Source organism: Aythya fuligula, chromosome 4 (assembly GCF_009819795.1).
Source record: "Aythya fuligula isolate bAytFul2 chromosome 4, bAytFul2.pri, whole genome shotgun sequence".
NCBI lineage: Eukaryota > Metazoa > Chordata > Aves > Anseriformes > Anatidae > Aythya > Aythya fuligula.
In genome coordinates, this window is record NC_045562.1 from 7565774 (window position 1) to 7590282 (window position 24509).

Here is a 24509-nt window from a genome sequence, read left to right on the forward strand (position 1 = left end):
CTCCAAGAAGCGAACTGCTGAGAGTGGAGCTGCGCTTGCAGAGGGAGCCGCCGCGCCGGCCGCCGTGTTTATCTAGATGTAGTAAAGGTCAGATTCCAAATTCCACACTCAGGTACTAAGTTCATGGAAGGACTTCCAGTTAATTATTAAGAGCTGAGGTAACTAGGGTTTTTTTTTACCCATTCTACCGATTGCATCGGCTTTCAGTTTTGAATAGCAGTGCTGTATGGCCACATTTCTGAGCAGTGGAGGCGGCCTCCAGGCCTGGCAGAACCAGAGCTCCCTGGTGTATCAACTCTGTGGGCAACCAGAGGGAGATGCTTGATAAGGGTCTGGGAGCAGTTACATGGGACTCTCTGTTAGCATCACTCACTCTCAGACACGTGGTCTGATTTTTTGGATGGTCCTTTGGGGACCCAGGAGTTGGACTCGATCATCCTTGTGGGTCCTGTCTGATGTGTGATATCCTATGATATCACTGCAGCAACAGGTTAGAGACTGAAAAGATGAGATGAGCCAGCTGCTCCATCCCACCCTGGGGACTAAGAGCTGCTGTGCTCAGTCAAGCAACAGGGCAAACCACGTCCTCCTTTTTCACCTATATTTTCCCCTTTCCTCACATTCACTTTATCTCCCAATAAGCCCCAGCCTGACTAACCCAAGCGTTTTCCCATTTCCTCTGAGAGCAAACCCCAGCCCATCCCTCACTAAGCCATGCTGCCACGGGGCTCGTTAAGGAAACCCTTGGCCCTCAGATAACGGCGTGGCAGTGGGTTAACCCCCAATGCTCCTTGGCACAGCCTGCGTGCCAAAATCTGTGCAAGGACTCACTCTCCCCAACTAACAAAGCCTCCCTCATTCTGCACAGGGAAAGATCTGCTCCTACGCATGTAAGTAGGGATAAGAGAGAGAACTGTGAGCCACCACCATGCTCTTTCTCTTCATTTTCAGAGGTTGTTTTAGCAATATATATATATACACACACACACATATATATTTTCCTTCAACAAGCTAGGTCCTCTGAATAGCTCTTGGTCACAGAATATTTTTTCCACTATAGCCTGGAGTGCTACTTGCATCGTCGTCGCATTACAGCCTTAGGACTTTTGGCTGGCTGCTAGCTACTAATATCTCTAGTAAAACGGTGCTGTCCCAGGCTGTATTTAACTGCTAGCAATAGGCCATTTCTGTCATCGGCTCTTCTGTATTAACGAGGAGCTGTGAGGTGAGAACACCCTTGAATGGTATAAATGCCTCCTTCATTGCCTTGTGCTGACAGAAAAGCTGAGTATGGTGGATGCAAAATGTCATGCGATGTTGGGAAGCAACAGGGCTGCAACAGGTCCCCTTGCTCATGCTTATTTCCACACGTGGTGGAAGCCCCCTGGAAGCTCTCTGTGCACTGTGTGTGTGCTATGAGAGGGAAGGAGGCAGGGAAGGATGAACAGAAGAAAACCTTGTGGCTGTGCCTGCTGCTCCCCAATTTATTGTTACATACACTGCTTCCCCAGTGCAGGCTGTGAAATGCTCCTAACAAAAGGGACTGGAAGCAGGGCCTCATGTGGATACCAGTGAAGGAAGCTGAACAGAGCCCAGAGCACGTATGGACCAGACATGCTCTAGGAGGCACCCCCCAGCCTCTATGGACGTCCCAAGAGGCAGGATCTCCCTGTTGATTTGAGTACATCCCTGACTCCATTAGCCAAGTCTTGCACCCACCAAAGTCCACCACACACAGAGGTTGCAGGATCAGTCCCTTAATGGATGCCTCACGCCATGCTGGCATATGTATTAGGGTCAAAGTATTACTGTTGCTGCACATTTTCCAGAGTCCAAACAATAAAGCTCATATCTTTATATGACCTAATAAAACTAATGACATTTCCTCACATCTTCTGGGTTCAGTGAAATAATTTCGTCTTCCCTTCATAAACAATGGTGTGAAGCTTGTGGTTTTCACCTCATACTTTCAGCTGTGAGCACCAAAGCATCCAAGTCTGTCTTTGCCCTGCAGCTAGCACCTGCATGCCCTGACACTGGGCGTTTTGCTGAATGATGCTCCCAAAATATCCTCGTTTCTGCCCTGGGGAGAGGCAGACACACAGCTAAACCTGTCTAAAGGTGAGTCCTGCGTGTCACTCACATCCTAATCCTCGCCTCCCTTGCCAGACCTCAGCCTTCCTAAGGCGGTCAGCAGAAGGCGTTTCTTCCCCCGCCTTCCTTCCACCCACTCGAGTGCTGCCAGCAGTCGTGGTGTGCAGCCAGCTTGCTGTTTGGTCCCGAGATGTCACGTTATGTCTACGTCAAAATAATAAAATTCATTTGGGCAGCTCTTCCTGCACTTCTGCAGCCGTCCAGGTCTTTGTTTTGCTTTGTCATCACTCAGGAAATATTGCATGAACCCGTGTCGGTGTTTGAGGACGTAGGGCTCTGGATGAGCAATACTGCCACTTTGGAAAGCGCAATATGAGGAAAAAATAAATGAATGTGTCAGCAGTTTCTCTGCTCTAAGACACTCGTGAATATTATGTGGATTTGTTAGATGTGGGTTTGATTTTTCAAAAAGGAAAGCAAACAAACGGGCTTCTCTCAGCAACTGACTGTAAGCCGCTTAACTATCAAATGAAAACGAAGGGTTCTCCACAGGGACAGCGGTGCTTTGGGGATTGCTGAACAGCCTGGTGCACCGATCTAGATATTAATAGCAACGTGAAGGAGGTTTTAAGGAGTTATTTTTAAGGCAACGCGAGAAACAACCGCAAAGGAAACCAAATGTGACAGCAAGCACCCAACACGGGCAGCGCAAGGTCAGCAGCGTACTGTCGTGACCACATACAGCTGGTTTGTGACTTTTAATACAACTGTAATAAATCTGAAATTTGGGGGGGGGGGGGGAGGCGACAGGGGGCTCCCCTCAGCTGCGTCACAGCCCCCTGCTGCCCGCCGGGATTTGGAGGCGCGGCGAGGGGGTGACGCCGTGCGCATGCGCGGGGGAGGCGGCCGCTCCTTCCCCCGCCCCTCCCTCCTCGGGCGGCGCGCGCGCGGGGCGGCTCGCGGGTACGTCCTTCCCCCCCCCCCCCCCCCCTCCGCACGCGGCCGTTGCCCCATGGAGGGGGCTCAGGGGCAGGCAGGGAGGGAGGGAGGCAAAATGGCGGCGGGGAGCACGCTGCGAGCGGGGCTCCCTTCCCCTCCCTTTAGGCACCCACAGCTCGGCCCCCGGGCCTTGTAACGCCCCGTAAAGGAAACTGGCGTTAGCTGGAGCTCTGCTGGTTTTGTGGGGTGTGTTTGGTGGCCGTGCGGTTGTTGGCTGTGGAGGTGGGGTGCTCGCCAGCGATGCAGGTGCCTTTGGGGGCACAACGCTTGAGCAGCAGGGGGGTGCTGAAGGGACCTGTGAGAGAACAGCAATCGGGAGCGAAGAGAGCAGGGTTATCGCTTTAGTCAGTTCGGATGCAGAGCATCTTGCTGAGTAACGCTTCGTTTTATTCCTGCCCTTACTTGTAGTGCTGGCCGTGGTCAGTGGTTCTGGTTTGCAGAAGAAATAAAAAATAATTTTGAAGGTGTACAGCGTGTTCACAACACTTTCTGTTGTTGTTTTGCCCAAATAGCTTTTATTTCATATAGTTTCCTAAAGTGCTGATGCAAGATACATAAATTTCTTTGTTGCTTTGAATATTTGATAATAGTTTGTGATGCATAGCAGTACAGCTATTAGTTTTTTCTCTTATATTTAATCTAGTATGATTCCCTACTTGTGTGTGGTTTTGTGTTCATGGTTTTTCATTAGAAACTGTTGAATAGCTGCTGATAATACGCAGAATTGCAGATTTGTTCAGAATACAGGTCACAATCTCTACGTTTTTTTATATATTTGCACTTGCAAAGGCACTAATCTTACTTTAAACAAAAAAGGTCCATCTCTTGTTTATGCGTTATTCAGATTTGTGATAGGTGTAGAGTGATATTTGTCCTGATTGAACTTTTTGCTAATAAATCTAATATCTACTTCTCTATTTCTTACAGAATTGGCGAAAGAAAAGCTTGCTTTGTATGAAATACCCATCACGTTTTAAGATACAAGTCAGTAAACCCAGCCAATAACTAATGTCATCAGAAACACCAACAGAAAGTCCAGAGGTGCCAACAGAAAACACCATGCCCCCCGATGTTCCTGATGTGGAAGGAAAGGTGAAGTCTAGCGACAGTCAAGTAGACAGACAGGTGGAAGGCTCAGATGAGGTAGAATGCCTTGAGTCCCTGTCCAAGAGGCAAAGGAAGAAACTACTGAAGCAGAAACAGTGGGAAGAACAGAAGGATCTACGTAGGTATGGTTCACAAAGTGTTGTTGCTAGGATTGTGTGTAGTAGTGAGATCTAACAGTAACAATGCATCAGCAGAATCTGTGTGTAGATTGCTTGAGCAAATCAAGGCAGTTGAACCAGTTTTCTCCCACACTAGGTTTAAAGCAGTAGTCACAGGCTGCTCCATCTGAGTATGAAGAAGCTTTAAAGGTAAGCATCCTCCCTTCATACTAGAAGTGTTCCTCAGCTTGAAGAAGATACCAGAAGGGATTCAAACTTGCTTATTATTGACTTGTAGGAAGGGAGAAGTTATATGAGGGCCGTTCCCCATTCCTTGTTGCTGTCAGACCCAGAGAATCTTGAAAAACACTGAATATGTTTTTCCCATAAGTTATGTTGATGAACAATCTGTTAAAAAGTTTTTGGAAGATGGTGGGTTTGGTGTTGCTTTGGTGTTGAGATAAAACATACCTGCAAGTGGGCTGATCATGGTGTATCCTTGTCCTGCTGAAAACAAAAGTGTTCCTTGCTGAAGTAGCAGCTGTTAAGAGACCTTAAAGTTGTCTGAAATCTACCAACTGTCTGCTACACTGGGAGAATAGGCTAGGAAGAAACAATTGCTTTGGAAGTCTTCTGACAAATTCTGCTTAGTGAAACAGGAGGTAAATTGTCCTGCACAGTTTTATTGCAATTTTGTGAATATTCGTGGTTGTTTCCATTAGGAGACCTGGTTCGGAGCACCATTAAATCCATGAGACTGTTGATTTCACTTGGATTTGCCACAGATGTCTATCTCTGTAGGTATATCCAGAACATCACAAGCAAAGCTGGGGTACATGTGTCATTACACTGTTAGCAAAACACAAATGCAAACAACAGAGAGAAGTTGAAACAACCACAATTATGGGCCGTCCACCTTGATCACAGAACTATGTGTGCATAATGTGTACCTCAGGAGATTTGGCTGCACTTTTTAAAGATTAATTTGTTTGTTTGTTTAGACAGAAACGAAAAGAAAAACGTCAGAAGAGAAAATTAGAACGTCAGTCAAAACTGGACTCCAATAGTGAAGGGAGTGGCAGAAAGCGTATGCGAAGGGAAGTTGTTCCCAGTACTCTTCGCCTCGTTGTGGACTGCAGCTTCGATGACTTAATGGTGCTAAAGGTAAAAGAAATATACCTACCAAACGCAAATGTTGACGGGTGCTCCAGTGGCAGTGTTGATGCAGTAGCAGAGGATAGTTAATATTTCCTATTATATTTCAAATATTTCAGATTGTGATGACTTCTAGATTTGCTCACATCAGTAGGTGAATTTTTCAGGGTTTTAAATATACCTTTTTGTAAGATGGCTAAAGGTTTTGTTCACCTTCATGGCGATGTGGTCCGTTAGCTTGGTTCCGAAAACAGGAGTACAGGAACAATTTGTGCAATGCCTTCAGCCTGATGATACATGCAGTTCTACCTCAAAATGGTTTTGCTAGAGGGGCTGCAGATGCCACAAACGCTGTTTTGAAAGGGACCTGAGGCTGCCAGCAGTGTTGGCAAGGATCCACTGAAATCAGAATTTTTAGTGTGAGTCTGCTGAGCTTTTTCTTTCAATTACACCATAGGCAGTTGGGACAGGGCAATACGATTCGGTCCATGTCTGAAATTTTAGAGTGGATAAAAGTGTGTGTGAGATGTTTGCAGGATAGGTGAAAATGAGAGAGATCAGCGTGATATGCAGCCACTGGTCAGGATGCTTGGTCTGCCATTTTGTCATCAAACACCTTTACAAGGAACACATGTTAAACTGCAGCCTCCTGTAAGATTGCAGTGTTGGAGGCAGACCTCTCTCCTCCCGTACTGCTCCTGCCAGGGACTTCACCACCCTGCAAGAATACTTGAATTCAGGGTTTTGCAAAGCCTGTCTCACCTCTTGTTGACTGTAAGGTGGAGCATGTCCAGCACCCACTGAGAGTTGTTGCAGAGTGGTAAATCTACTAGATTCCTCGGATGAATTCTGAGTTGTGTTTCAATATATAATTAAACCTCAGTGATTTTTATGTTTTGTTTTGTTCACTTCATTGAACTACGCAAATCAAGCACATGCATGGAGGTGTCTAAACACACTTTTGTACAAGTTGCACGTTTCCATGTCAGCATAATCCCTTTGACAACAGCTCTTTTGTCTCATAGGGTCTGATGTCCACTCTCTTTCCATAGTCACTTTTGCCAGTTAAAAGCCTCCTTTTTCTCTCTTTAGCTTCTGACTGGCTCATGGTAAAGCATTTTGTGGTGGTCTGTCTGAAGGACTATGTAAAAACAAATTGTGTTGTGTACAGGATGTTAAGAAGCTTCACAAGCAAATTCAGAGATGTTACGCAGAAAACCGCAAAGCATTCCATCCTGTGCAGGTATGTCTAAACAAGCTGGGAACTGACAGTATTGCCATGTACAAAGTTTAAGAGGGCAGCTGTGCCACAAGGGGGATGGAAAAAAAAAAAAAGCAGCAGCCTTTATATAGTAAGAAAATTATTTCTGTTGTACCTGACTAATTTTCAGCCTGTTACAAAAATTCACATTTGTAAAAGTATGTGCATGTCAGTGATGTTTTCATGCTATAAAAACCCAGCTGATAGTCAATTTTGTCTGACAGACACAGAGGGGGGGGAAAAAAAGTGACTGCATGTATTTGTCTTTAAAATTGCCTCTACCTGTCTGAACGTGGTCTTAGTACCACTTTTAGCTAAACAGTAAGAGTTTTAGCTAATACTTAAGGGTAGAAAAAAAAAGTTTTGTGCAGAGTGGAAAAACATTGGCATGTTAACATTTCAGTTCTATGTACCTTTTTGTTGTTCTTTTCTAAGTTTTACTTGACCAGCCATGGCGGACAGCTGAAGAGCAACATGAATGAAAACGACAAAGGATGGGTGAACTGGAAGGTGAATAATTGACTGTTTCTGTTAAGAAGGGGAAAAGAAATCTTCATTGTGATTGTTAGCTAGGTTGTTTGCTGTGAAGGATCTGTGTGGTTGTTTTTTCTTCTTTTTTTTTTTCCTGTGGCATCAGAGCAATACTAAAAAAAATCTAGTGTGGCTCTTTGTGCTCTAAAATAATGAAATAAACCAAGCAGTGCTAGTGAATCTAGATTCAGTGAATCTTGAATCTAGATTTGTTTTTTGCTTAAAAAACCCTACATATACAGTCTTCACGTGTTCTTATTGAACAGATACCGTTCTGTGATGGAATAGGCAAGCCTACCTTATTTATGCATTTTAGACAGTCATCTATCCTGACAGTGCTCAGTGTTTTTATTGGGAAAATACCACTTTAAATCATGATGTGACTCTCCTGCTGGCACCTTGCTATATTATATTGCCTTTCAACATTGAAGTGTTCTTTAGAGAAGTAGTTTGACTCAGTGTCAAGCTCACACTGGTTTTCCTTGTGACTCCATGTTAAATAAGTGCTCCAACAAGCCTAAATAAGAATGCTTTGCATAAGTGAAAAATAGTTCTACTTCCAGCATGTTTTCTGTGAGAACTGCTGTGCAAAAGCCTAACATATGCCTCTCCTACCAAGCAAGTAATGTTAATTTAGCATTTACTTCTGGCCTTGCCTTTCAGAAAGGTAGACTTGAAAATGATTGGGATCCCTTAGGGGACATACTGTAAGATCTGAAGGGAATCACAGGATCTTAAGGTTTTACAAAGTTCTTTTGGGATTTCAGAAAGGTTCTCAATTTTTACAAGCTGGTACGTTAGGGAGCTATAGTTGAGGCTGTGGATTATTTATGCAGAGCTCAGACTGTGCTGTGTGATGTACTTATATATGAATGAGAGGCATAGAGCGACTGCACACTCTTTATTTTTCCTGCTTCTGTCTTGGGTCCGTAATCTTGTCCAGCAATTCATCAGTTGAATGTACCTTCTTTTAACATTTTTTTTAGGATATCCAAATTAGAACAGAGCATTACAGTGAGCTAATAAAGAAGGAAGACCTAGTATATCTTACCTCAGATTCCCCAGATGTTCTCAGCGACCTTGATGAGAAGAAAGCCTATGTGATTGGAGGCCTGGTGGATCACAATCACCACAAGGTAAACTGTGGGTATGGTGCTTTAGAGCTCTTTTATTGGCATAAATGCTGCACGTATATAAACTAACAAAAAAAAAAAATAATAAGACAACTTCTTCAAAAAGATTTAATTCAAAAAAATATTTAAGGAAAACAGGAAAAAAAGCTTGCAGTGGTAGCAGTGGCTTGTGTTCCAGAGTACAGACATGCTGAGACTTTTTGGGATTTTATCTTTTCGTTTTAAATATAGGAATGGAATTAATAACACCGCTCAGCTTACTGAGGGCCATATTTTCAGACAGAAGGGTTTGGTTTCTGTTCATGCACTTGTGTGTGTGCTTGTATGTGCAGATGCCCAAAAATAGATGAAGAACAGCGCTTGAATCTTGTATGTCCTTTTTTAATGAGTTTGCCTGTCAGGAGAGTTTGGCTATGTAATGCACATGCCTCAGGGATCTGGTTCCATACCTGCACGTGGGATCGTGCTGTGTGGACTGGGAATGTCATGGAGAATGCAGCTGGGAAATTAAAGCACTGCTACTGCTTTTCTTCAGGGACACTCCTGTGTAATTTCTGGTGACGTTTGATACTTTGATGTAATGCTAAAAAAAGGGGTGAATCTTAAGCCTTACCAAATGATACTTCAGCAGTTAGTCCACAGTGAAAGGCTAGGAGGGAGCTAAAGCATGTCCTTTATACATTTATTATGGTATACTAAATATGGTTTACTCACTTTTCAGAGTATTTTTTTTCCCTATATTGGGTACAGAATATGCTGGTTTTAAAAAAGAAAATTCTTTTTCCTTTTATTCTTCCTCTCAAAAAAATACCCAGTTAGTGTAACCTGAGTAATTGTTTATTTAAGCTCAGACTTGCCTTTAAAACAGGTTGTGGCTGACATGTCCTAGAGCTGTGTGACCAGATTTTATTTACAGTCCTTCTGACCATACATCACAGTGTCACGTATTCAGGGTAGGAAGGTTTTCAAAGGTAGCCCTTGAAGCAGGTACAATCTTACCTGGACGTGTTTCTAAGTATCTTGTAAAGTAATAGCATGGCAGTGACTCTCGCAAGGAAATGATGATTGTAGTAATCTGTATGCGCTGATTCAAAATTGTGATTCTCAGTCCAGTTGCTTTGGTGTCTTTCCTGCAGGGAATTACTTACAAAAAAGCTGTAGAGCAGGGAATTGGTCATGCACAGCTCCCCCTTGGAAACTTTGTGAAGATGAACAGTCGGAAAGTGTTAGCAGTCAATCATGGTAAGTTTTAAATCACAGGATAATTATATTACTATAAAATATACCTGCCATGTTAAGAATTTAAACCCTCAAAATGTGCACTTATTGTGCTGATTTTTTTTTTTTTTTTTGAATCTAATTGCCTTTGGGAATCAGTTATTTCCCTAGCTGCTAAATATTTTAGGTACTGTTAAATACAAATGTAGCTAAGGAAGTTCCCTATCCGCTTAGAAGTGCACCTTCTATTCTGTTAACTTGTCCCATAATTAGTTCTGGCATTCTTATCATCCCAGCCTTGTTTCTAGACCTCATGGGTGAGTGAGTACAATGTTGGAAACCATCCCATGCATTGTATCCCCTCGGGGTTTAAGTGTATGTGATGGTTTTCTTTCCCCTCTTGTGACAGCTTTGCTCAGCAGTAGCTGTTTAGGTAGGTGTGGACTGATCCATGGTATAAGCAGTGCTCCATCTGCTGAGCTTTCGCAACTGCATTTTTAGCAGGTTTCCTGGTTCAGGTTGAAGCATACAATGATGTTTAATCAAGCCTTGACACATGCACCCCCTTTAGTTCTTCTGTCTATTATTAAATTATCTTTTTGTCATTAAACAGGGAATTGTACGGGGAAAATGGGGTCATCTCAGACCTTCATGGGAACTACTTGTGAAAGTCATTTTTTTGCCTCTCTTTGTTTCAAGATTCTTTTATTATTTAACAAGTTGCTTGATGATAACTTCAATTTCTGGGAAGGCCACTGATTGATTAGATGTGCGTTGGCATGATACATAAAACTACAGATTTAAACATAGAGGAAAATACACCTTATAGCTTCCTTTTAATTGGATGTCCCCAGAATTAAAAGATATTACACGTACAATGGATTGGGTAATGTATATGTTTCTAAAACATGATATTTCAGTGTTCTTTACATAGACAGCAAGGCTTTATGTGTTACTCATCAGAAGCTATGATAGCTGTAGAGTTTTACTGGAGTACTAGAGTTTTTCTGCGATAATCTTATGCTGACCTCTAGTGTCAGTGTTTTTGGAGGTTGTCTCCTACAGGTTTGAGCACTGGGTATAGATCAGATTGCTTACACTGAGGCTTTCATTTATATGCTTTACGGTCTTGCACGTGTTTCCTGTGCCAGATTTGTAGGCACCTGATTTCACTGCAGTTTAGTTGCTGAGATTTCAGATTAGGTAAGAGCCCTTCTAAAGCCCCTGCCCTTCTAAAGCATTCAAATCAGTGTGTTTTTTTTGTTTGTTTGTTTGTTTTGTTTTGTTTTTTTCTCTGTTATTTGCACTGAGATTTTTGTATTTTCCTGCGAACATGACTACCTCATTGCTTTGTGTAACGTGTAATTGCACGTGGTTTCTGGTTTATTTATTTTGACTTCTGGATGCATGCTCTTGGTGCAGAAATTGAAGCTGGCAGAGCACAGTATGGGGCTTGCCAGATGAGACTTTGGGACCTGCCTGCTCACTGTGGAAATACCTCTAATAGGTGTGAATTTGGAAAATCCTGCAGAATAAATTAGTTGTTAACTGCCTTGATAGTCTTTGAAGCACTGTAATTAAATGGGGCCCTCTTGTGGTGGGAGACTGACAGCATCGTTAGCAGTGGAATCCACTTCTTGCTTCTTATTTTTTGATTTTTTTTAACCTTTCTTGGGATCACGGCCCCATATACCTCCACAGGCAGTTCAGTGCCTGCCTTGCCACGTTATTATGGCACGAGGAATGCATACATGTTGTGAAATGTGCTAGAAAACTGACAAACTTGTGAGATGAAACTTTTTCCACCTTGATCTGGAATGTTAAACCTTGGAAGATGTGAAATCAGTGCAAAACACAACTGCCAGTGTAGCTGAGAGCAACTGTTTTAATCTTCAGCTTTCTGTCCCAAGGCTAATACTTTGCAGTGTCTGTTACCGGACCATTATTGTTCCACCCCAGTCTGCAGTGATGTCTGTTAACTGTTTGCACTGCCTCTTCCTGTCCTTGCTTCGTGTTTTTGTTGCTGTTGCAGCCCCATGTCAAAGCCCCTGTTGTGCTGTTGAAGCCACTCTCTTTCCATCAGTCCTGTTTTTGCTATGCAGGTAAAGGGAGTTCATACGCAAAGCAGATAACTTGCTCCTTGTACTCTTCTTGTTTCTTAAGCAACTGTTTCTGCTACAGTCTTTGGAGAGATCATATCTTCACAGTAGTTCTGAGGGGAATAACCCGCTTAATAAAATGGCCAGCTCTTTGATATCAGTGTCACACAGTCTTGTAAACTGTGGATCCTGGCTGGCTGTCCAGTAAGGCTGGATCCAGGAAACCTCTTGTAAATGTGACACTTTCTTGTAACTTGACTCTCAGTGAGTATGAGAGCTGTGCAGCTCCTCCCTTTCTGAATGCTTGCCTAACTCTGTAGGTTTTTTTCTCCCCTCTTTAATTCCTTTGATCCTTTCTAGTATTCAGTCACTTGGCATTGAGAACACTTGAACTGGGTGCATTCTCTGAAGTCAGCATTCCCCAGTGGTGTTAATGCTATTCCTGTAGCCTTGAGCCCGAGGAACGACCCTTATGCCCCAGATTTGTCATCCATGTCTGGTTTACTTATCACCATAGAGCCTCCTCCTGCCTTCTGTGCTACTGCAGAGCCCCAGCCTATGTTTTTTTGGGTAGCCTGGGATTTTTCTAAATAACCAAATGCACGTAAACCTCTGTAGAAATGAATGTGGGGGTGTGTTCCTATCAGCAGTTCAGTTAGCTACGTGTAAAAGAGCTGATGGTTTTTCTTGACATTGCAGTGTTTGAAATCATCCTTGCATACCTGGAGAAGAGAGACTGGAAGGAGGCCTTTTTCAGCGTCCTGCCACAGCGGAAAGGGGCTGTTCCTCTGGGAGAAGCCAACGACTCATCCACACGTGCTCTGTCTGAAAAAGAAGGTGAAGACAAAAACTCTGACAGCAACTAGCCTTCAGAGTGAGAAGATGAGACGTGCAGTTCATGGGATGATGGTGGGACGTGGAGTAGTTGAACTCTGAAGATCTCCTGCTGCCCCTGTGGTACTGAATTGTCTCAGTGCTCAGTAGTTGGCTTAGAGCTGTTCCTGGACAGAAAGGGTAGAGACACGTGCGGTTCTTACCCTGAAACTTCCATCTTAAGAGCTTTTAAAAAAAAAATAAATGAATGGCAAATGCAGAATTTATTTTGTTTCCCAAGGAAGCTATTTTATTTATTTTCATGTTACGGTTTGTTTGTTTTTATACTTACGAAGTTGGGTGTATTACCCAAAAGAAAAGTAATTACAATTTTAATGTCTGCACTCTTCTCCATATCAATTCTAAGGTTTCCTAAATGCAGTGCATGACAAGCATTCCTGTGACCTCAAAACCTGTACCACTAGTGCCTGTTGCGAAGTGTGCATGAACGTTAAGAAAAAATCAAGTTTTAATTTTCCTGAGCATCTCAACAGGTGATCACAAGCAATGGAGCTGCCTTTGTCTGCTGGGCTGCTCTCATTTATACCTCTGCATCTAGTTAGTTGGGGTCAGAAGACGAAACACGAGTTGGGGATTAAGCCAGTGGTTAATGCTTCAGTTTGAGTGGGATGGATGTCTGCACTAGTGCTGATCGTGTACCTTGGTTGGCACTCAGTGCATGGTGAGTTGAGGTGACATGATTGCTTTTAGTGATTTATTGATGATCTTAGCAAAATTTAACCTGCAGTGTCAGAATATACCAGGCGTCAGGAACTCCTAGTTACAAGTACTTTCTCTTCAGTTTGTGTTACCTGATCTGTCCCACGATTGTGTATTAACCGGAGTGTCTGTCAAATATTTTTTCTTTAAAAAATAAAAAGTCACAGGTTGTCTTAACTGTAATCCAGTTTATTTTTATCTGATTTAAGAGCTTTGGCCAAGTGCTGAAATGGATGTCTTGGAGCTGTGGCTTCACTTCTCACCTGTGAGCCCTTCCGTAGGGCTAGCAGGGGGCGTGTTGGGTCTTCAATGAGTGCAGCCTCATGTAGCTTGGCTGAAGAGCTTAAAAATGTCATAACTCTGCTGGCTGAGCTGGAATCAGGGGGGTGATACAAATATGGCTCAGTTTGTGTCCATTTTTATTCCTTCCTCTGTTACTACTTTCAAATCAAGAGTAAAAGTGGGGTCCCTACAGTGTCCCTATGGTCTGTAAAGGGTTGGCATTAAACTGGTCTTGAATTTCTATACATGGTGTACTTCTCCCTATACTTCTCAAATGACCAAATAAAGGTCTTTTCTGTTAAAAGCATCGATTGTAGTTTTTCCCTCAAATAGTTTTTTATTGTTTTGTTTTGTTAGGCTACACAAAAATGTGATTTCTTTTGTTCCAGAAACTAGACCAGCTTTTTCATGCAAGCGCTTCTCGTTTTATGTCTGTAAGAAGAAGCACAGTGCAAATATACCTACCACGTATTGTTACACATAAATGTCACACAAATGCGTGAAGTGGTGAGTTACAGGGAGGTACATCTTTACAGCTAAGGTACTGCATGTTAATGTACACAGCACCTATTAAACCTGATCTAAGACTCTTCAGTCTCCAAGGTTTTCTTAAGAGTATTTAATGTGAGTGCCTCACTTTAGTAGACAAAAAGGGGACTTTGGAGACGTTCTGAAAGACTCCAGAGGCATTTTAGGGACTTGTTCTGCTGACAAAGCATTTTTGTTCTGTGAAAGAATTGTGTTGCAGCTTAAGATACAGCCTGTCTTGCATATGCAGCAGTGAAGTTAGATAAAAGTACATGCATGCACGTGCATATATTTTTAAATCAAACTTCATAGATGAAGTTTACAGATCTGGACAAATTGGAAATGTAGCCCTGTATTTGCTTTAATCTGCAGAATCAGGAGGATTTGCACATTGTTACAAGACAGGGTAGCACTGACTGGGAATGTCTCTTGGCTCCTGCTTTTCTATCTTGCTCATTGAAATTCAAATTAAGGAAAAGATAGCCTGGGGTGCTGCCTTTGGGAGGCTCCTAGTATTACTCCACAACCCCACAGCACCTAAGGGACCAGTCATTGCCTGTTCATACCACTGCTGTCTAAATCACTAGGTCTTCGTGTCCTCTCTGGTGCCTTCCCCAGTGATTTCTATTAGTGCCGTGTCCTGGTTCCCAGGTGAGAGGGAAGGAAGTCCCCAGTAAGGGACAGGTACGAGGTCTGAGCTGATCACAGTGAATGGGGAGCCGTGAGCTATATGTATTTGGCTGTCTTGCAATGTGTCTCATACTCCACTTCTCAGTATATTTAGTCTATTTTTATCCTGATGAAGAGAATACCCATTATTTTCCTGTAGTTTAACATATAACTGGTGTATAACTCAGTTCTGGCTTTACTGCATGTTGTGGAGATTTTGCATGTTGCATGGGCCAGGTCTGCAGTGACAGGGTCACCTCTCTGAAAAGGGGCAGAAATTAAATACTTGCAGAGGAAGATCGGTCTGCCACCCGAGCGCTTCACAAAGCATTCAGAAATACTGGACAGTGAAATTAGCGTACTACCCGATCCTTCTCAGTAACAGCAGGCACTTCCAAAAGACTGCAGACCGCCAGCTGTTCGTGGCGGGGACAAGTGATAGTTCAGAAGATGGGGCACCTAATTATACTGCAGAATAAAGAAATGCAGCTGCCTCACCAGAACGGTCATACGAGGATCTCCCTCCTCGCTGCACCCCGGTGTGATGGTAGGAATCTGCTCCGGCTTCTCCTGTTAGAGAAGTCAGTCACTACCTTTTTTGCCATCCCCTGTCCTCCCAACATAAATGGCTTTGAATCTGGTCTCGAGGTTCACACATTGAATATAACCTTGTTCTCCCTTCTCTAGGATGGGTGAAGCGCCTTTGAGGGAGGTTTGTTTCCAGACATCTAGCAAAAGTGTTAACAGATGCTTTGGGAAATAAAGCGCTGGGAAGATGCAATGACCTCAACTGACCTCGCAAGCTATCCTGCTTCTGGCCCTAACGTGTTTGCTCAGTAGCCTGTCAGCTTCACGGAGGAAACGTAACCGTGCTGTTCAAAGGCTGTGTTAACACGGCCTCTTTCATTCTGGTTCTGCTCACCGACGAGTCTCCAAGGCCTCCGAGATGTAATTACAGTCTTCAGGCTCAGCTAACGCAGCGTGATGCTAAGAGACAACTGATAAGAAACGCTCAGGACAGAGATTTATACAGAATTAAGGCAGAATGGCTGTGGCCAGAAGCACACACGCAGTTATTTACCGCAGCTCAATGCACGGTCACTCAGCCCTGCTGTTTGCTTTCCATCTCACGTTGTAGTGCTTATACCGAAGACACAAGGGAAGTTTCAAAGCTCTGCCAAAGTGGAGGGCGTGTGTCTTGTAGCAATATCATGTTTGCCAGCTCCTCCCATTCGAAGCTTTGCCTCCATTTACTGTGCCCTACGGGCTAATGCTCTTGCAGAGCTCTGGAGAAATTACATATCCCAGAAACCGATGCCCACTTTGATCGTTTTGTAAAATGAGTTTCTGCATTCGTGCTATGAGTTGGCAAGCGTACCTGAATAAAAGACCATTGTAAGTGTGTGGCTTTCTACTTGCCACTCAGAAACTTTTGAGATGTTTTGAAAGAGCCTGGCTTCACCGAATAATCTTTCTCTGGAAAATTAATGGAAGTGTGCTTGATTTACCAACTTGCTTTACTTTTGTGAGAATGAACAGAGGCGTGTTTAAAACAGATAAAATCCAAGTCTTCAGCTTTTGCAGTTCACTCACAAGACCTGAGATACTTTTCTGCCATTATTGGTCTGAATTTTAATTGTTTACATGGTGGTTTTAATGTTTGTTTCCAACCCCACACCATGGATGCTAAAGTTTGTGATGCTTTTATACTAATAATGGAGATATGGAAGCAAATCACTGTTTGCAGTGAGGCAGACGTCTGCAGTCACTCTGCAGGCCAGATTTTGAAAATCCAGGGTCTTTTTTTCTTCCTTTTTTTTTTTTTTTTTTTTTTTTTTTTTTTTTTTTTTTTTTTTTTTTTTTTCCCAGTGCCTGGGGCTTGACATGCATCTCTCCAGATTTTAAGTGTGCCCCTCTCCTTACCCCAGTATGTCTGCGGCTGTAGGGTCAAATCTGCCCACAAGAACTCTTTGTGCAGGCCTGGCTGAGACATTCAAAAAGAATGGATCTGGTGCCAGAAGTGTTGTCTCTGTCTTTTTTTTTTTTTTTTTTTTTCCACTTAGCCCACTTCACACATATCTATGCAGAATGGTTTGGTTGAATCATACGAAGATCAAATTTAATGAGCAGAAAATTATTTTAAAAGAGAGTCTGAACAGCTATCTTTGCACCTCTTATAATCTTTATATCTGTAAGTACACTTTTTTTGTATGTGAAGGTGACTAGCAGCTGCTTCAGTGGCTATGAGGAGGTGGGTCTCCCCTGGAAGGGAGGCATCTGTTGTTTGAGGGCTGGGGGGAAGCAGGACTCGCTCTTGTTTCCACTTCCAGCTCTCTGTTGGCCATGGTTCTTCCCTGGGGACAATGTGTCTGCGCGTGCCGGACATTTGTTTCTCAGCCTTGAGAATAAAATACGTTCTGCATCCTTTTCTGGAAAAAATTGTGAGAAAGAAAGCTGTGAATTCCCAGACTAGGGTTTTGGTGTACTGATTCGGTTTTATATACACAGCTAAGAGTGTAGAAGCCCATTCCCTCTTGAGCAAGGAAGCCACCCTCACCTCAGACACCGTTTTGAAAAGAAGAAATCATTGCTTTGGGGATTTTTCCTTTGTCCTTCTTGTACTTACATAAGACCACACTCCTTCAGTAGGGTTACAAACAGCAATAAATGCTGGTAGCACTAGAGCTGCCCTGAGTGGCTTTGGTAAAGCAATAACATACTCCTTGGCTGACTTTTGCTGTCTCTTTGTGTTTCAGAGGGGACACAAAGATGTGATGGTAGTCTCTGTTTGTTTGCCCTGGCTGGCTAGAGGATGCAGAAGTGGGCTCTAAGATTTACGTGAACGTTGTATCAAGAGAAACCAATTGAGTAGCTGCAGGAATAGAGGGTCTTTGAATATCTAGCGCTTAGAGAACTTGAATTCAGATTTTAAATTTAATTTCGCATATTGTCACTGAAGTTTGGTCTCACTGCAAAGACAAAAGTCAGAGCTGCTGAGCATTCACAGTCCCCGTGCTGCTCAGTAGCGTCCTAAACACGCGGTGTCTTAACATTTACAATTCCATTACTTACCAATCTTCATGTTTTGACTTGCTTCTGATTCTTTAGTTGAAGGCCTGAATGAAAGAGGAAGAAAGTCACTCTTCATGAATAGCATGAACTGAGAACTGCAATGTACAGGAGGCTTTCCTTTTTAAAAAAGGGGTTTCAGGTGCTCCTAAAGCTTTGTTCTGCTCCTGTAGTAACTAAATCTGTATCAAAGTGCATGGGGTTGATTGTAATTAGGAATGTCTTTGATTCAAGTTCTGCCTGATAAAACTTCAGTCACGAAGTAGCTTTCTTTACAAGATGCCCAGGTGAAGAAACAAAGACTTGCTGTTTATGAGGCTTAGCCCTTCTCTAATCCTGGCAGCATCACTGCAGATTTTACCTGTTATTCATTTCCCTTTCTGGACCTCTCCGAGGAGTGGGGGGAGGCTTCAGCAGACAGGGGATATTCGTGTTCTCTGTTGCGCCTTCCTTCATGGCGTGGGGCTGATTATTCAGCACGTTTTTGTCAGCCAGTTCCGAGTAAATCAGGTTGGACATTAAGTCTTTCTCTGAAATTTGAAGGTAGCAGAAATTTAATTTACATTTCCACCTGCTGGTCTGGATGTTTAAAGGTGATGTTTTGTTTGCTTTCTGCCTTTCCCCAGCCCACAGCAGCCACTGGGAAAACATTTTCCCACCCTGCACTAAATCTGAGCGTGCTGAGGTCTCACCGACCGATTTCTGTTCAGAACAGCCCCACCTGGGCTGAGCACACCTCACTGGGACCTAGTCCCTCCAGCTCAGCAGTCGCACTCAGTTCAGCTCTGAGGATGCCAGGGGTTTACACAAATATACAAGAGATCTTTCCTTGCAAACACGGATGAAGGTGCATAAGTTCGTTACCTTTCAGGCTTGCCTTCAAGAGCCATTTCTGGATCTCCGTAAGTGAATCTGTCTGTAAAACTTTGCCCAGTCTGTCCAGCACCTGGAAGATGTGTGGGATAGCTACCATGAGAGGAAGAAGCTGAATGACAACATAGTTTTTATGTATTTTAGTTTATCTCTATTTGTGTCAGTGTGCAGAGTTTTACAGCTGCCTAGCAGAGTAATTTCTAAAGACAAAATTAAGCGAACAGAATCCACACTTTGAGAAAATAAGTTCATCAAATAACATTTCACACTGTCCTCAAGAGAAATAAAAATGTACAACATCACAGGGGGCCACGTACCGCAGCTCTCATGTCTTACCTTTATTTCCCAATCCAGGTAGCTTGGGATGAAATTCACGTTCTCCTGAACATAAGGGCTGTGAGTCAAGTTGGCAAACAGAGAGGAAGGCTGGGTGGGAGGCTTGTGGGCTCCCTGCGCAGCTGCAGGTTGTGCAGAGGTTTGGGATCGCTTTTTCAAAAGCTTTTCCAAAATAGAAAACAACACGTAAAGACGTGGCTTGACTCCATTTAAGCAGGAATTAAAGGCAATCTGAAATATGTCTAACACTGGTCCCCAGCAAGGGCATACATTAAACACATGTAAAGCTGTTATTTGACTGAATATGGCCAGAAATAGGAAATGCATAGGTTTATGGTTACAGCTTCTAACACTAATAACATAATAACAGATGTGCACAGCATAATATGTAACATCGGATTTTTCCCTTTATTGCTGAAGAAAATGTGTAGAACTATACATCATGCTTTGCTTTGAAACGTCTTCTGGAATAGCTATTTTTTGTTTGTTTGTTTTGTTTTGTTTTGGAAAGATCTGGATTTTGGTATAAGAATGAAAGTGATGCTGGTTAAGAGTTAATGGAAATTGGATCGGCAAGGAATTAAATCCAGACTTCTGTGTTCTGTTTGCTTTTCTATCATGAATCTGTAGTGTGCTCCTGAGCAACTCTTCATTTCTATGTGTGCAAGCTTAAGCAGCCTATTAAAGGCCTGGGGATCAATATGTTTGACAGAAGGTTTTGTTTGTAAGCTCAGAGGGGAAATGCAGAGACAAAGAAAAATGCACCCAGCAGTGTTTTTAACAACAGTTGTTTACTGTGTGGTGCTGTATGGCAGTATCTGGCCATTGTATAGTTATTTTGCAGCCAAAACATGGTAAATAGTTTGAAGAACTGTGATCTAAATGTATAGGTGAACAGTAAAAGGAATACACGTTTTTTACTATCTTCAGACTGGGGACAAAAGAGCAATATTAAGACAAAAAAATATATATATATAAAAAAATTAAAAGAGGAAGAAAAATTATTCCTTGTTTTTAGCATCTTTATTGCAAAACATCTCCGTAGTGCCCTCTCGTGTTCAGTACCAATACAGCACCATTTGCATTTCATTTTTAAGCAATCCTCCTGGCGATGCGTTGTTTGTAACAGAATAGTAACTTAGCACTGAGTTATTGTACAGTCACTATAGAGGAGATGAGAAGGTGCCTGCAACTTGAGACTAAAGAGCCACTGCAAGGAGAATCTTTTACTGGAATTTATGAACACAGCTGCAAAGCAGGAGCTAAACCCCAGCATGCTGCTTCTGCAAAACAGCGTCAGCAAAAGTAAAGCTGTTGGCAGTAAATAATCTAAAGATCCTTTGTGTAGAGAGGGCAGGCTTTTTCCTGTACTTGCTTGTTGTATAGCATGACCATTTTTTCCCCAGCAGTCTGAGACAAAGTGAGTCTGAGACAAAAGCAGTCTGTCTTCATTGCATTTGACCGCTTTTCTTAGTAGTAAGGTACAGTTACAGGGCAGAAAGTGATGAAGGTATAGTGTAGTCATCACCCTACTTAATACCAAATCAATACCATATCCCTTCCAAGCTCTCCCTGTATCCCTTTTCTGGATCTGTGTTGTCTTCCTTAGTGATCTGAGACAGTCTGTTTGGGTTACAGTGGTCAGAAGTGAGAAGGAGAGCGCTTAAATCACAAACTAGGGTGTTTTTTCCCTTACCTTTTCAGGTGAAGTAGGGTTGCTTTGAGTCGTTTTAGGAAAATCTGCAAGTCCTTCTCTGTTTTCTGGAAACCAACAGGCAGAGTGTTTTACCAAGTTGAAAAATAGCAGGCATAAGGTACACTTTATGTTGTATCAGGGGTGTGTGTGTGTGTGCATTTTTAATTACAAAAATGTGCTAGCCATATTTTAGAAGCCTGTATTTCTTTTTTTTTTTCGTTTGCTTTTACTACCCCACACAGTATATTAATGCAATTATTAGCCTAACAAAGCTGAAGAAAATCCTGGAAACTGTATGTCGCAGGTGCATGTTTATGGTGCTGTGTTAACAACCTCTGAAGAATGTTGCTCACAGATGTAATTAATAATTGCTGGTAGTTGTGAAATCATTAGATGCCTCATGAGCACAGGATCTTTAAAACTTATAAAGAGACAAGCAGAGTCAGCAAGGAGAAATGTTTTAAGATGTGGCGGTTAACAGAGAGAAGGGAAGAAATACTTGCCTTTTTAATTGACATTTTTTAGACTACTGGACTAATTGCCCTATGTTCCCTTCACCTGGACCTGAGCTGTTATGACACAGTGCCCTGGCTGAGACCTGGTTCCACCTTCAGCAGCTCAGGTTCCCTTTCTGCTGCCGTGTAATGTAGCAGCGTGGTGCCCCTACTCACGTGCCACGAATGGCAAAAAACCTGGAGCCCTTTGCATGAGAGCCTCGAGCCTTGGAAAGTAGCTGCAGGCAAGCGAGCTCCCCGCGGCGTTCCCACTTCGCACATGCTCTTGACTGGCTTCTTGCTCGGGGATGGCTGTTCCTTCAGCACGTGCTTGTTCTTGTAAAAAGCTGTTTCTTACAATACAGACTGGAGTGTTATTTAAGCCTGTCCAAAAAATAACAATGATAAAAATAAATATATTAGAATAATATAGGGCTTGTGGAATGAGTCAAAGGGAGGTTCAAAATACTGGAAAGCCTGCCAGGAAAAATTGCTACTCGGCTGCAAGAAAATTTGCAAATACAACATGACTTTGTTACTGCGTTAGGTCCATGATTGACCCCTCACAATCTGCTGCTAGACCGGAGGCATGATAGGAACAGGATGGGATAAAAAATTCTGCCATCTGAGAATGAGCCTGTAGCCAACATTACAGAGACAGACACAGACGAGTTTGCTGTGTACTGTTTCACATGTCAAGTGAGATTGCCCTTCTATTTTTCCCATTTAAAACAAATTTTAAAAACAACCATTAGTTTTATCATTGGTCCAGCTGAATTTAGCATGGAGAAAAAGCAGTTCTATTAAGTAGCTGATAAGGATTTTCAGAACCTCAGTTCTACTCAGTATTTGACATAAGACTAAGCTGAAGCAGAAAATAATTACAGCTAAACATTACTCTGCTGAGACTACAGAGTTATCTACCAAATTAAAGTTCATTTGGCTAAGCAGTATAAGACTTTGGTCTCTGCTGACTGTTGTCAGCTTGTCGTTTTTGCCAGGTTCTAGGAAGAGAGAGAGAGAGAGAAATACATTCTATATTTCTGTATATTTTATACTCTTATTTATCTAGATTTCAATATATACGTGTACAGAGAGAGGCAAAATTTTAGACATAAGCTGGGTGGTCTATGTGAAAGAAGTCTTGTTTTGTTCCTTCAAAGGTATCCGTTCTGAATTGAAGGCTGAAAGTAATTCAGCCTTTTCGGAGCTGGTTTGGTTTACATCACCCTTAATACCTTATTACAAAAGTTATATCACAGACTCATTGACTAGCAATGCAAATCCTGTAGTAATATCTGCTCATCCTAGTAGTTCTCGAGGAACTCTGTAGAGGTTGTTTCCCCATCATGAGCTTTATTTACCTTCTGCAGTGTAAACCTGGCCATGCAACAGCAATTTTATTTCAGCCACTGACAGAAAGATGCCTTTGTACAAACTTACGGGTGCAGCTTTAGAAACAGAAGCTCATCCCTAGAAGTGTTATTTCTTCTGCTGATGCAAACGGTGCACTGATTTTGACTGTATTCCCTTCAGGTGTAGGAGTAGTAATCATTGTTAGCGTGCAATAGAGCAGCACGGGGTTTTTAGAGCACCAGGTTAGTATGAAATGCTACATTGCATAATATGTTGCCCCTGGAAAGGTATCACAATGATTTAGGTGAGAATGAAATAGATTAAAAAAAAAAAAAAAGAAGTGAAAATGTCTCTGTAAGCAGACCCTCTGGCACTTGGCATGCACTTAGATACAGAAGGAAAAAGAAATAAATTATTTTAGCTGAAGTGAAATCTCAGACAGTTGTCTTAGAGAAATAGTTACTGGTACATTGTAAAGATTTTAGCATTGCTAACCTTCACATTGTCAGCCTGAGATTGTGCGCTGCTGAAAAATGGGTAAAGATGCTTGGTGGAATGAAATGAAGGTAATGACTGCATTTGCATAGTGGAGAGTGTTTAGGGTAGGTTGTCAGCAACAAATTTATACCGAAAAGGGCTTTAAGAGAATTTTTCAGTGTTTACTTCTGCGTAAGCTTCACTCAGTGCGAAGCTTAGTGCTTTGCTCTCTGCAATGCTATCATGCAGGGACCGTATCACTGCATGTCCATAGTGCCTCCTTGAGGTCTCAGTATTTTGGCCATGACTGATCACGGTTCTGAAAGTGGGATCTCTTACTGAGTTGTGCACAGGAAGCGGGAGCACAGGGTGTTTTTTGAATAAAGCTGCATTACACCAGCATATTACCCTATGTGCTTGCCAGGGCAGGCGTGTGGACTATCCCCGTGGTCCCAAACAGCTCTCACCGGGGATGTGGCAGACCATCCGAGGGTGGGGGATGTTCCTGGAGAAGTAGTACTTCCCCGCCGCGCAGCTGGAGTGCGAGTAACGGCACTGGTTCCGTGGCACATCGTGGCTGGCCTCGGCTTCACACCCCGGCCTGGGGCTGGTGTTCATCGTGTGACCGTCCCTGTTCTCTTGCAGGGTGTCTTCCTGCAGGGCAGGCTGGCTTGTCTGCTCTCCAGCCGAGGCCAAATGCTGGAGGTGAAGAACAGGAATTGACATTGACTTTTCCGCTATTTTCTGCCTATTTCTATTTCTTTTAAAAGCACTTTGTTTCTTATTTTTACCTCTTCCATAAGCATTTTGGAGAAGCTGTAAGCACAGGGTGGTGAAAGCAGGCTGCCTACTGCTCCATACCTAGGTAGTTACCTCAGCCAACTAAGTTACATCAGCGCAACCACTGCTTGTGGTTCCTTTGCAGCTGCCTTCACTTCCTTGCTCTTTCTGCTCACATCTCAGAATACGCATGGCATTGGGCAGCTGAGATCCTCTTTTTTTGCAGACACAGATATATGGGAGTGGGGGGAGAAGACTGCTTTCTGATTGTGGAGGGAAGTGCAGGGACAGGTAGTGCCAGCAAAGGAAACGTCTGGGCCTTTTGGATTTCCATCTTTACTAAAGGTCGTGCATCCAGAGAGGAGGTCCCGCGTCTCCTAATACTTGGTGTCTGTTCTAGATTTTATTCTTAGATGTTGAATAATAGACTTGTGGCCATTATTACTGTTACCTTGATTATTTATTCCTTCCGTGCAGGAGAAATCACAGATGTTCACACTGTTCTTTGCCTCTGACACCTTTGTCAGGATACTCAGTACCATAACCTTGAAGACTGGGGACATTCTAAGAATCATGTTTTATTTAAGGCAAATTAATTGATCTTGCAAATCTCACACAGCGGGTTTGTCTAATCTGTTTTGTGATGGCCTGGAATCAAGTT

General features: G+C 42.8%; 2 protein-coding genes across 5 annotated transcripts; one reads left to right on the top strand and one right to left on the bottom strand.

Annotated features, from left to right (window-relative positions):
* The first annotated feature begins 3005 nt into the window (after nt 1-3005).
* On the top strand, nt 3006-12801 carry TRMT10A (tRNA methyltransferase 10A). 4 transcript variants are annotated; one of them, XM_032187372.1, is made up of 8 exons: nt 3006-3057; nt 4021-4322; nt 5300-5462; nt 6625-6696; nt 7150-7224; nt 8232-8381; nt 9515-9620; nt 12395-12801. In XM_032187372.1, exons 2-8 carry the CDS (start codon nt 4102-4104, stop codon nt 12559-12561), a joined length of 954 nt encoding a protein of 317 aa, XP_032043263.1. In that variant the 5' UTR covers nt 3006-3057; nt 4021-4101; the 3' UTR covers nt 12562-12801. The 4 variants fall into 4 exon arrangements, with proteins under 4 accessions (XP_032043263.1, XP_032043261.1, XP_032043262.1 ...); XM_032187370.1 differs by lacking the exon at nt 3006-3057 and adding an exon at nt 3176-3279; XM_032187371.1 differs by lacking the exon at nt 3006-3057 and adding an exon at nt 3287-3339.
* Nucleotides 12802-17701: 4900 nt separating this feature from the next.
* On the bottom strand, nt 17702-23686 carry C4H4orf17 (chromosome 4 C4orf17 homolog). Its single transcript, XM_032186203.1, has 8 exons — nt 23536-23686; nt 21413-21619; nt 20742-20806; nt 19046-19207; nt 18701-18782; nt 18198-18366; nt 17840-17883; nt 17702-17736 (listed from the first exon to the last, which is right to left on the bottom strand). The coding sequence occupies exons 1-8, from the start codon at nt 23684-23686 to the stop codon at nt 17702-17704; spliced, it is 915 nt and encodes a 304-aa protein (XP_032042094.1).
* Between the last annotated feature and the right edge of the window lie 823 nt (nt 23687-24509).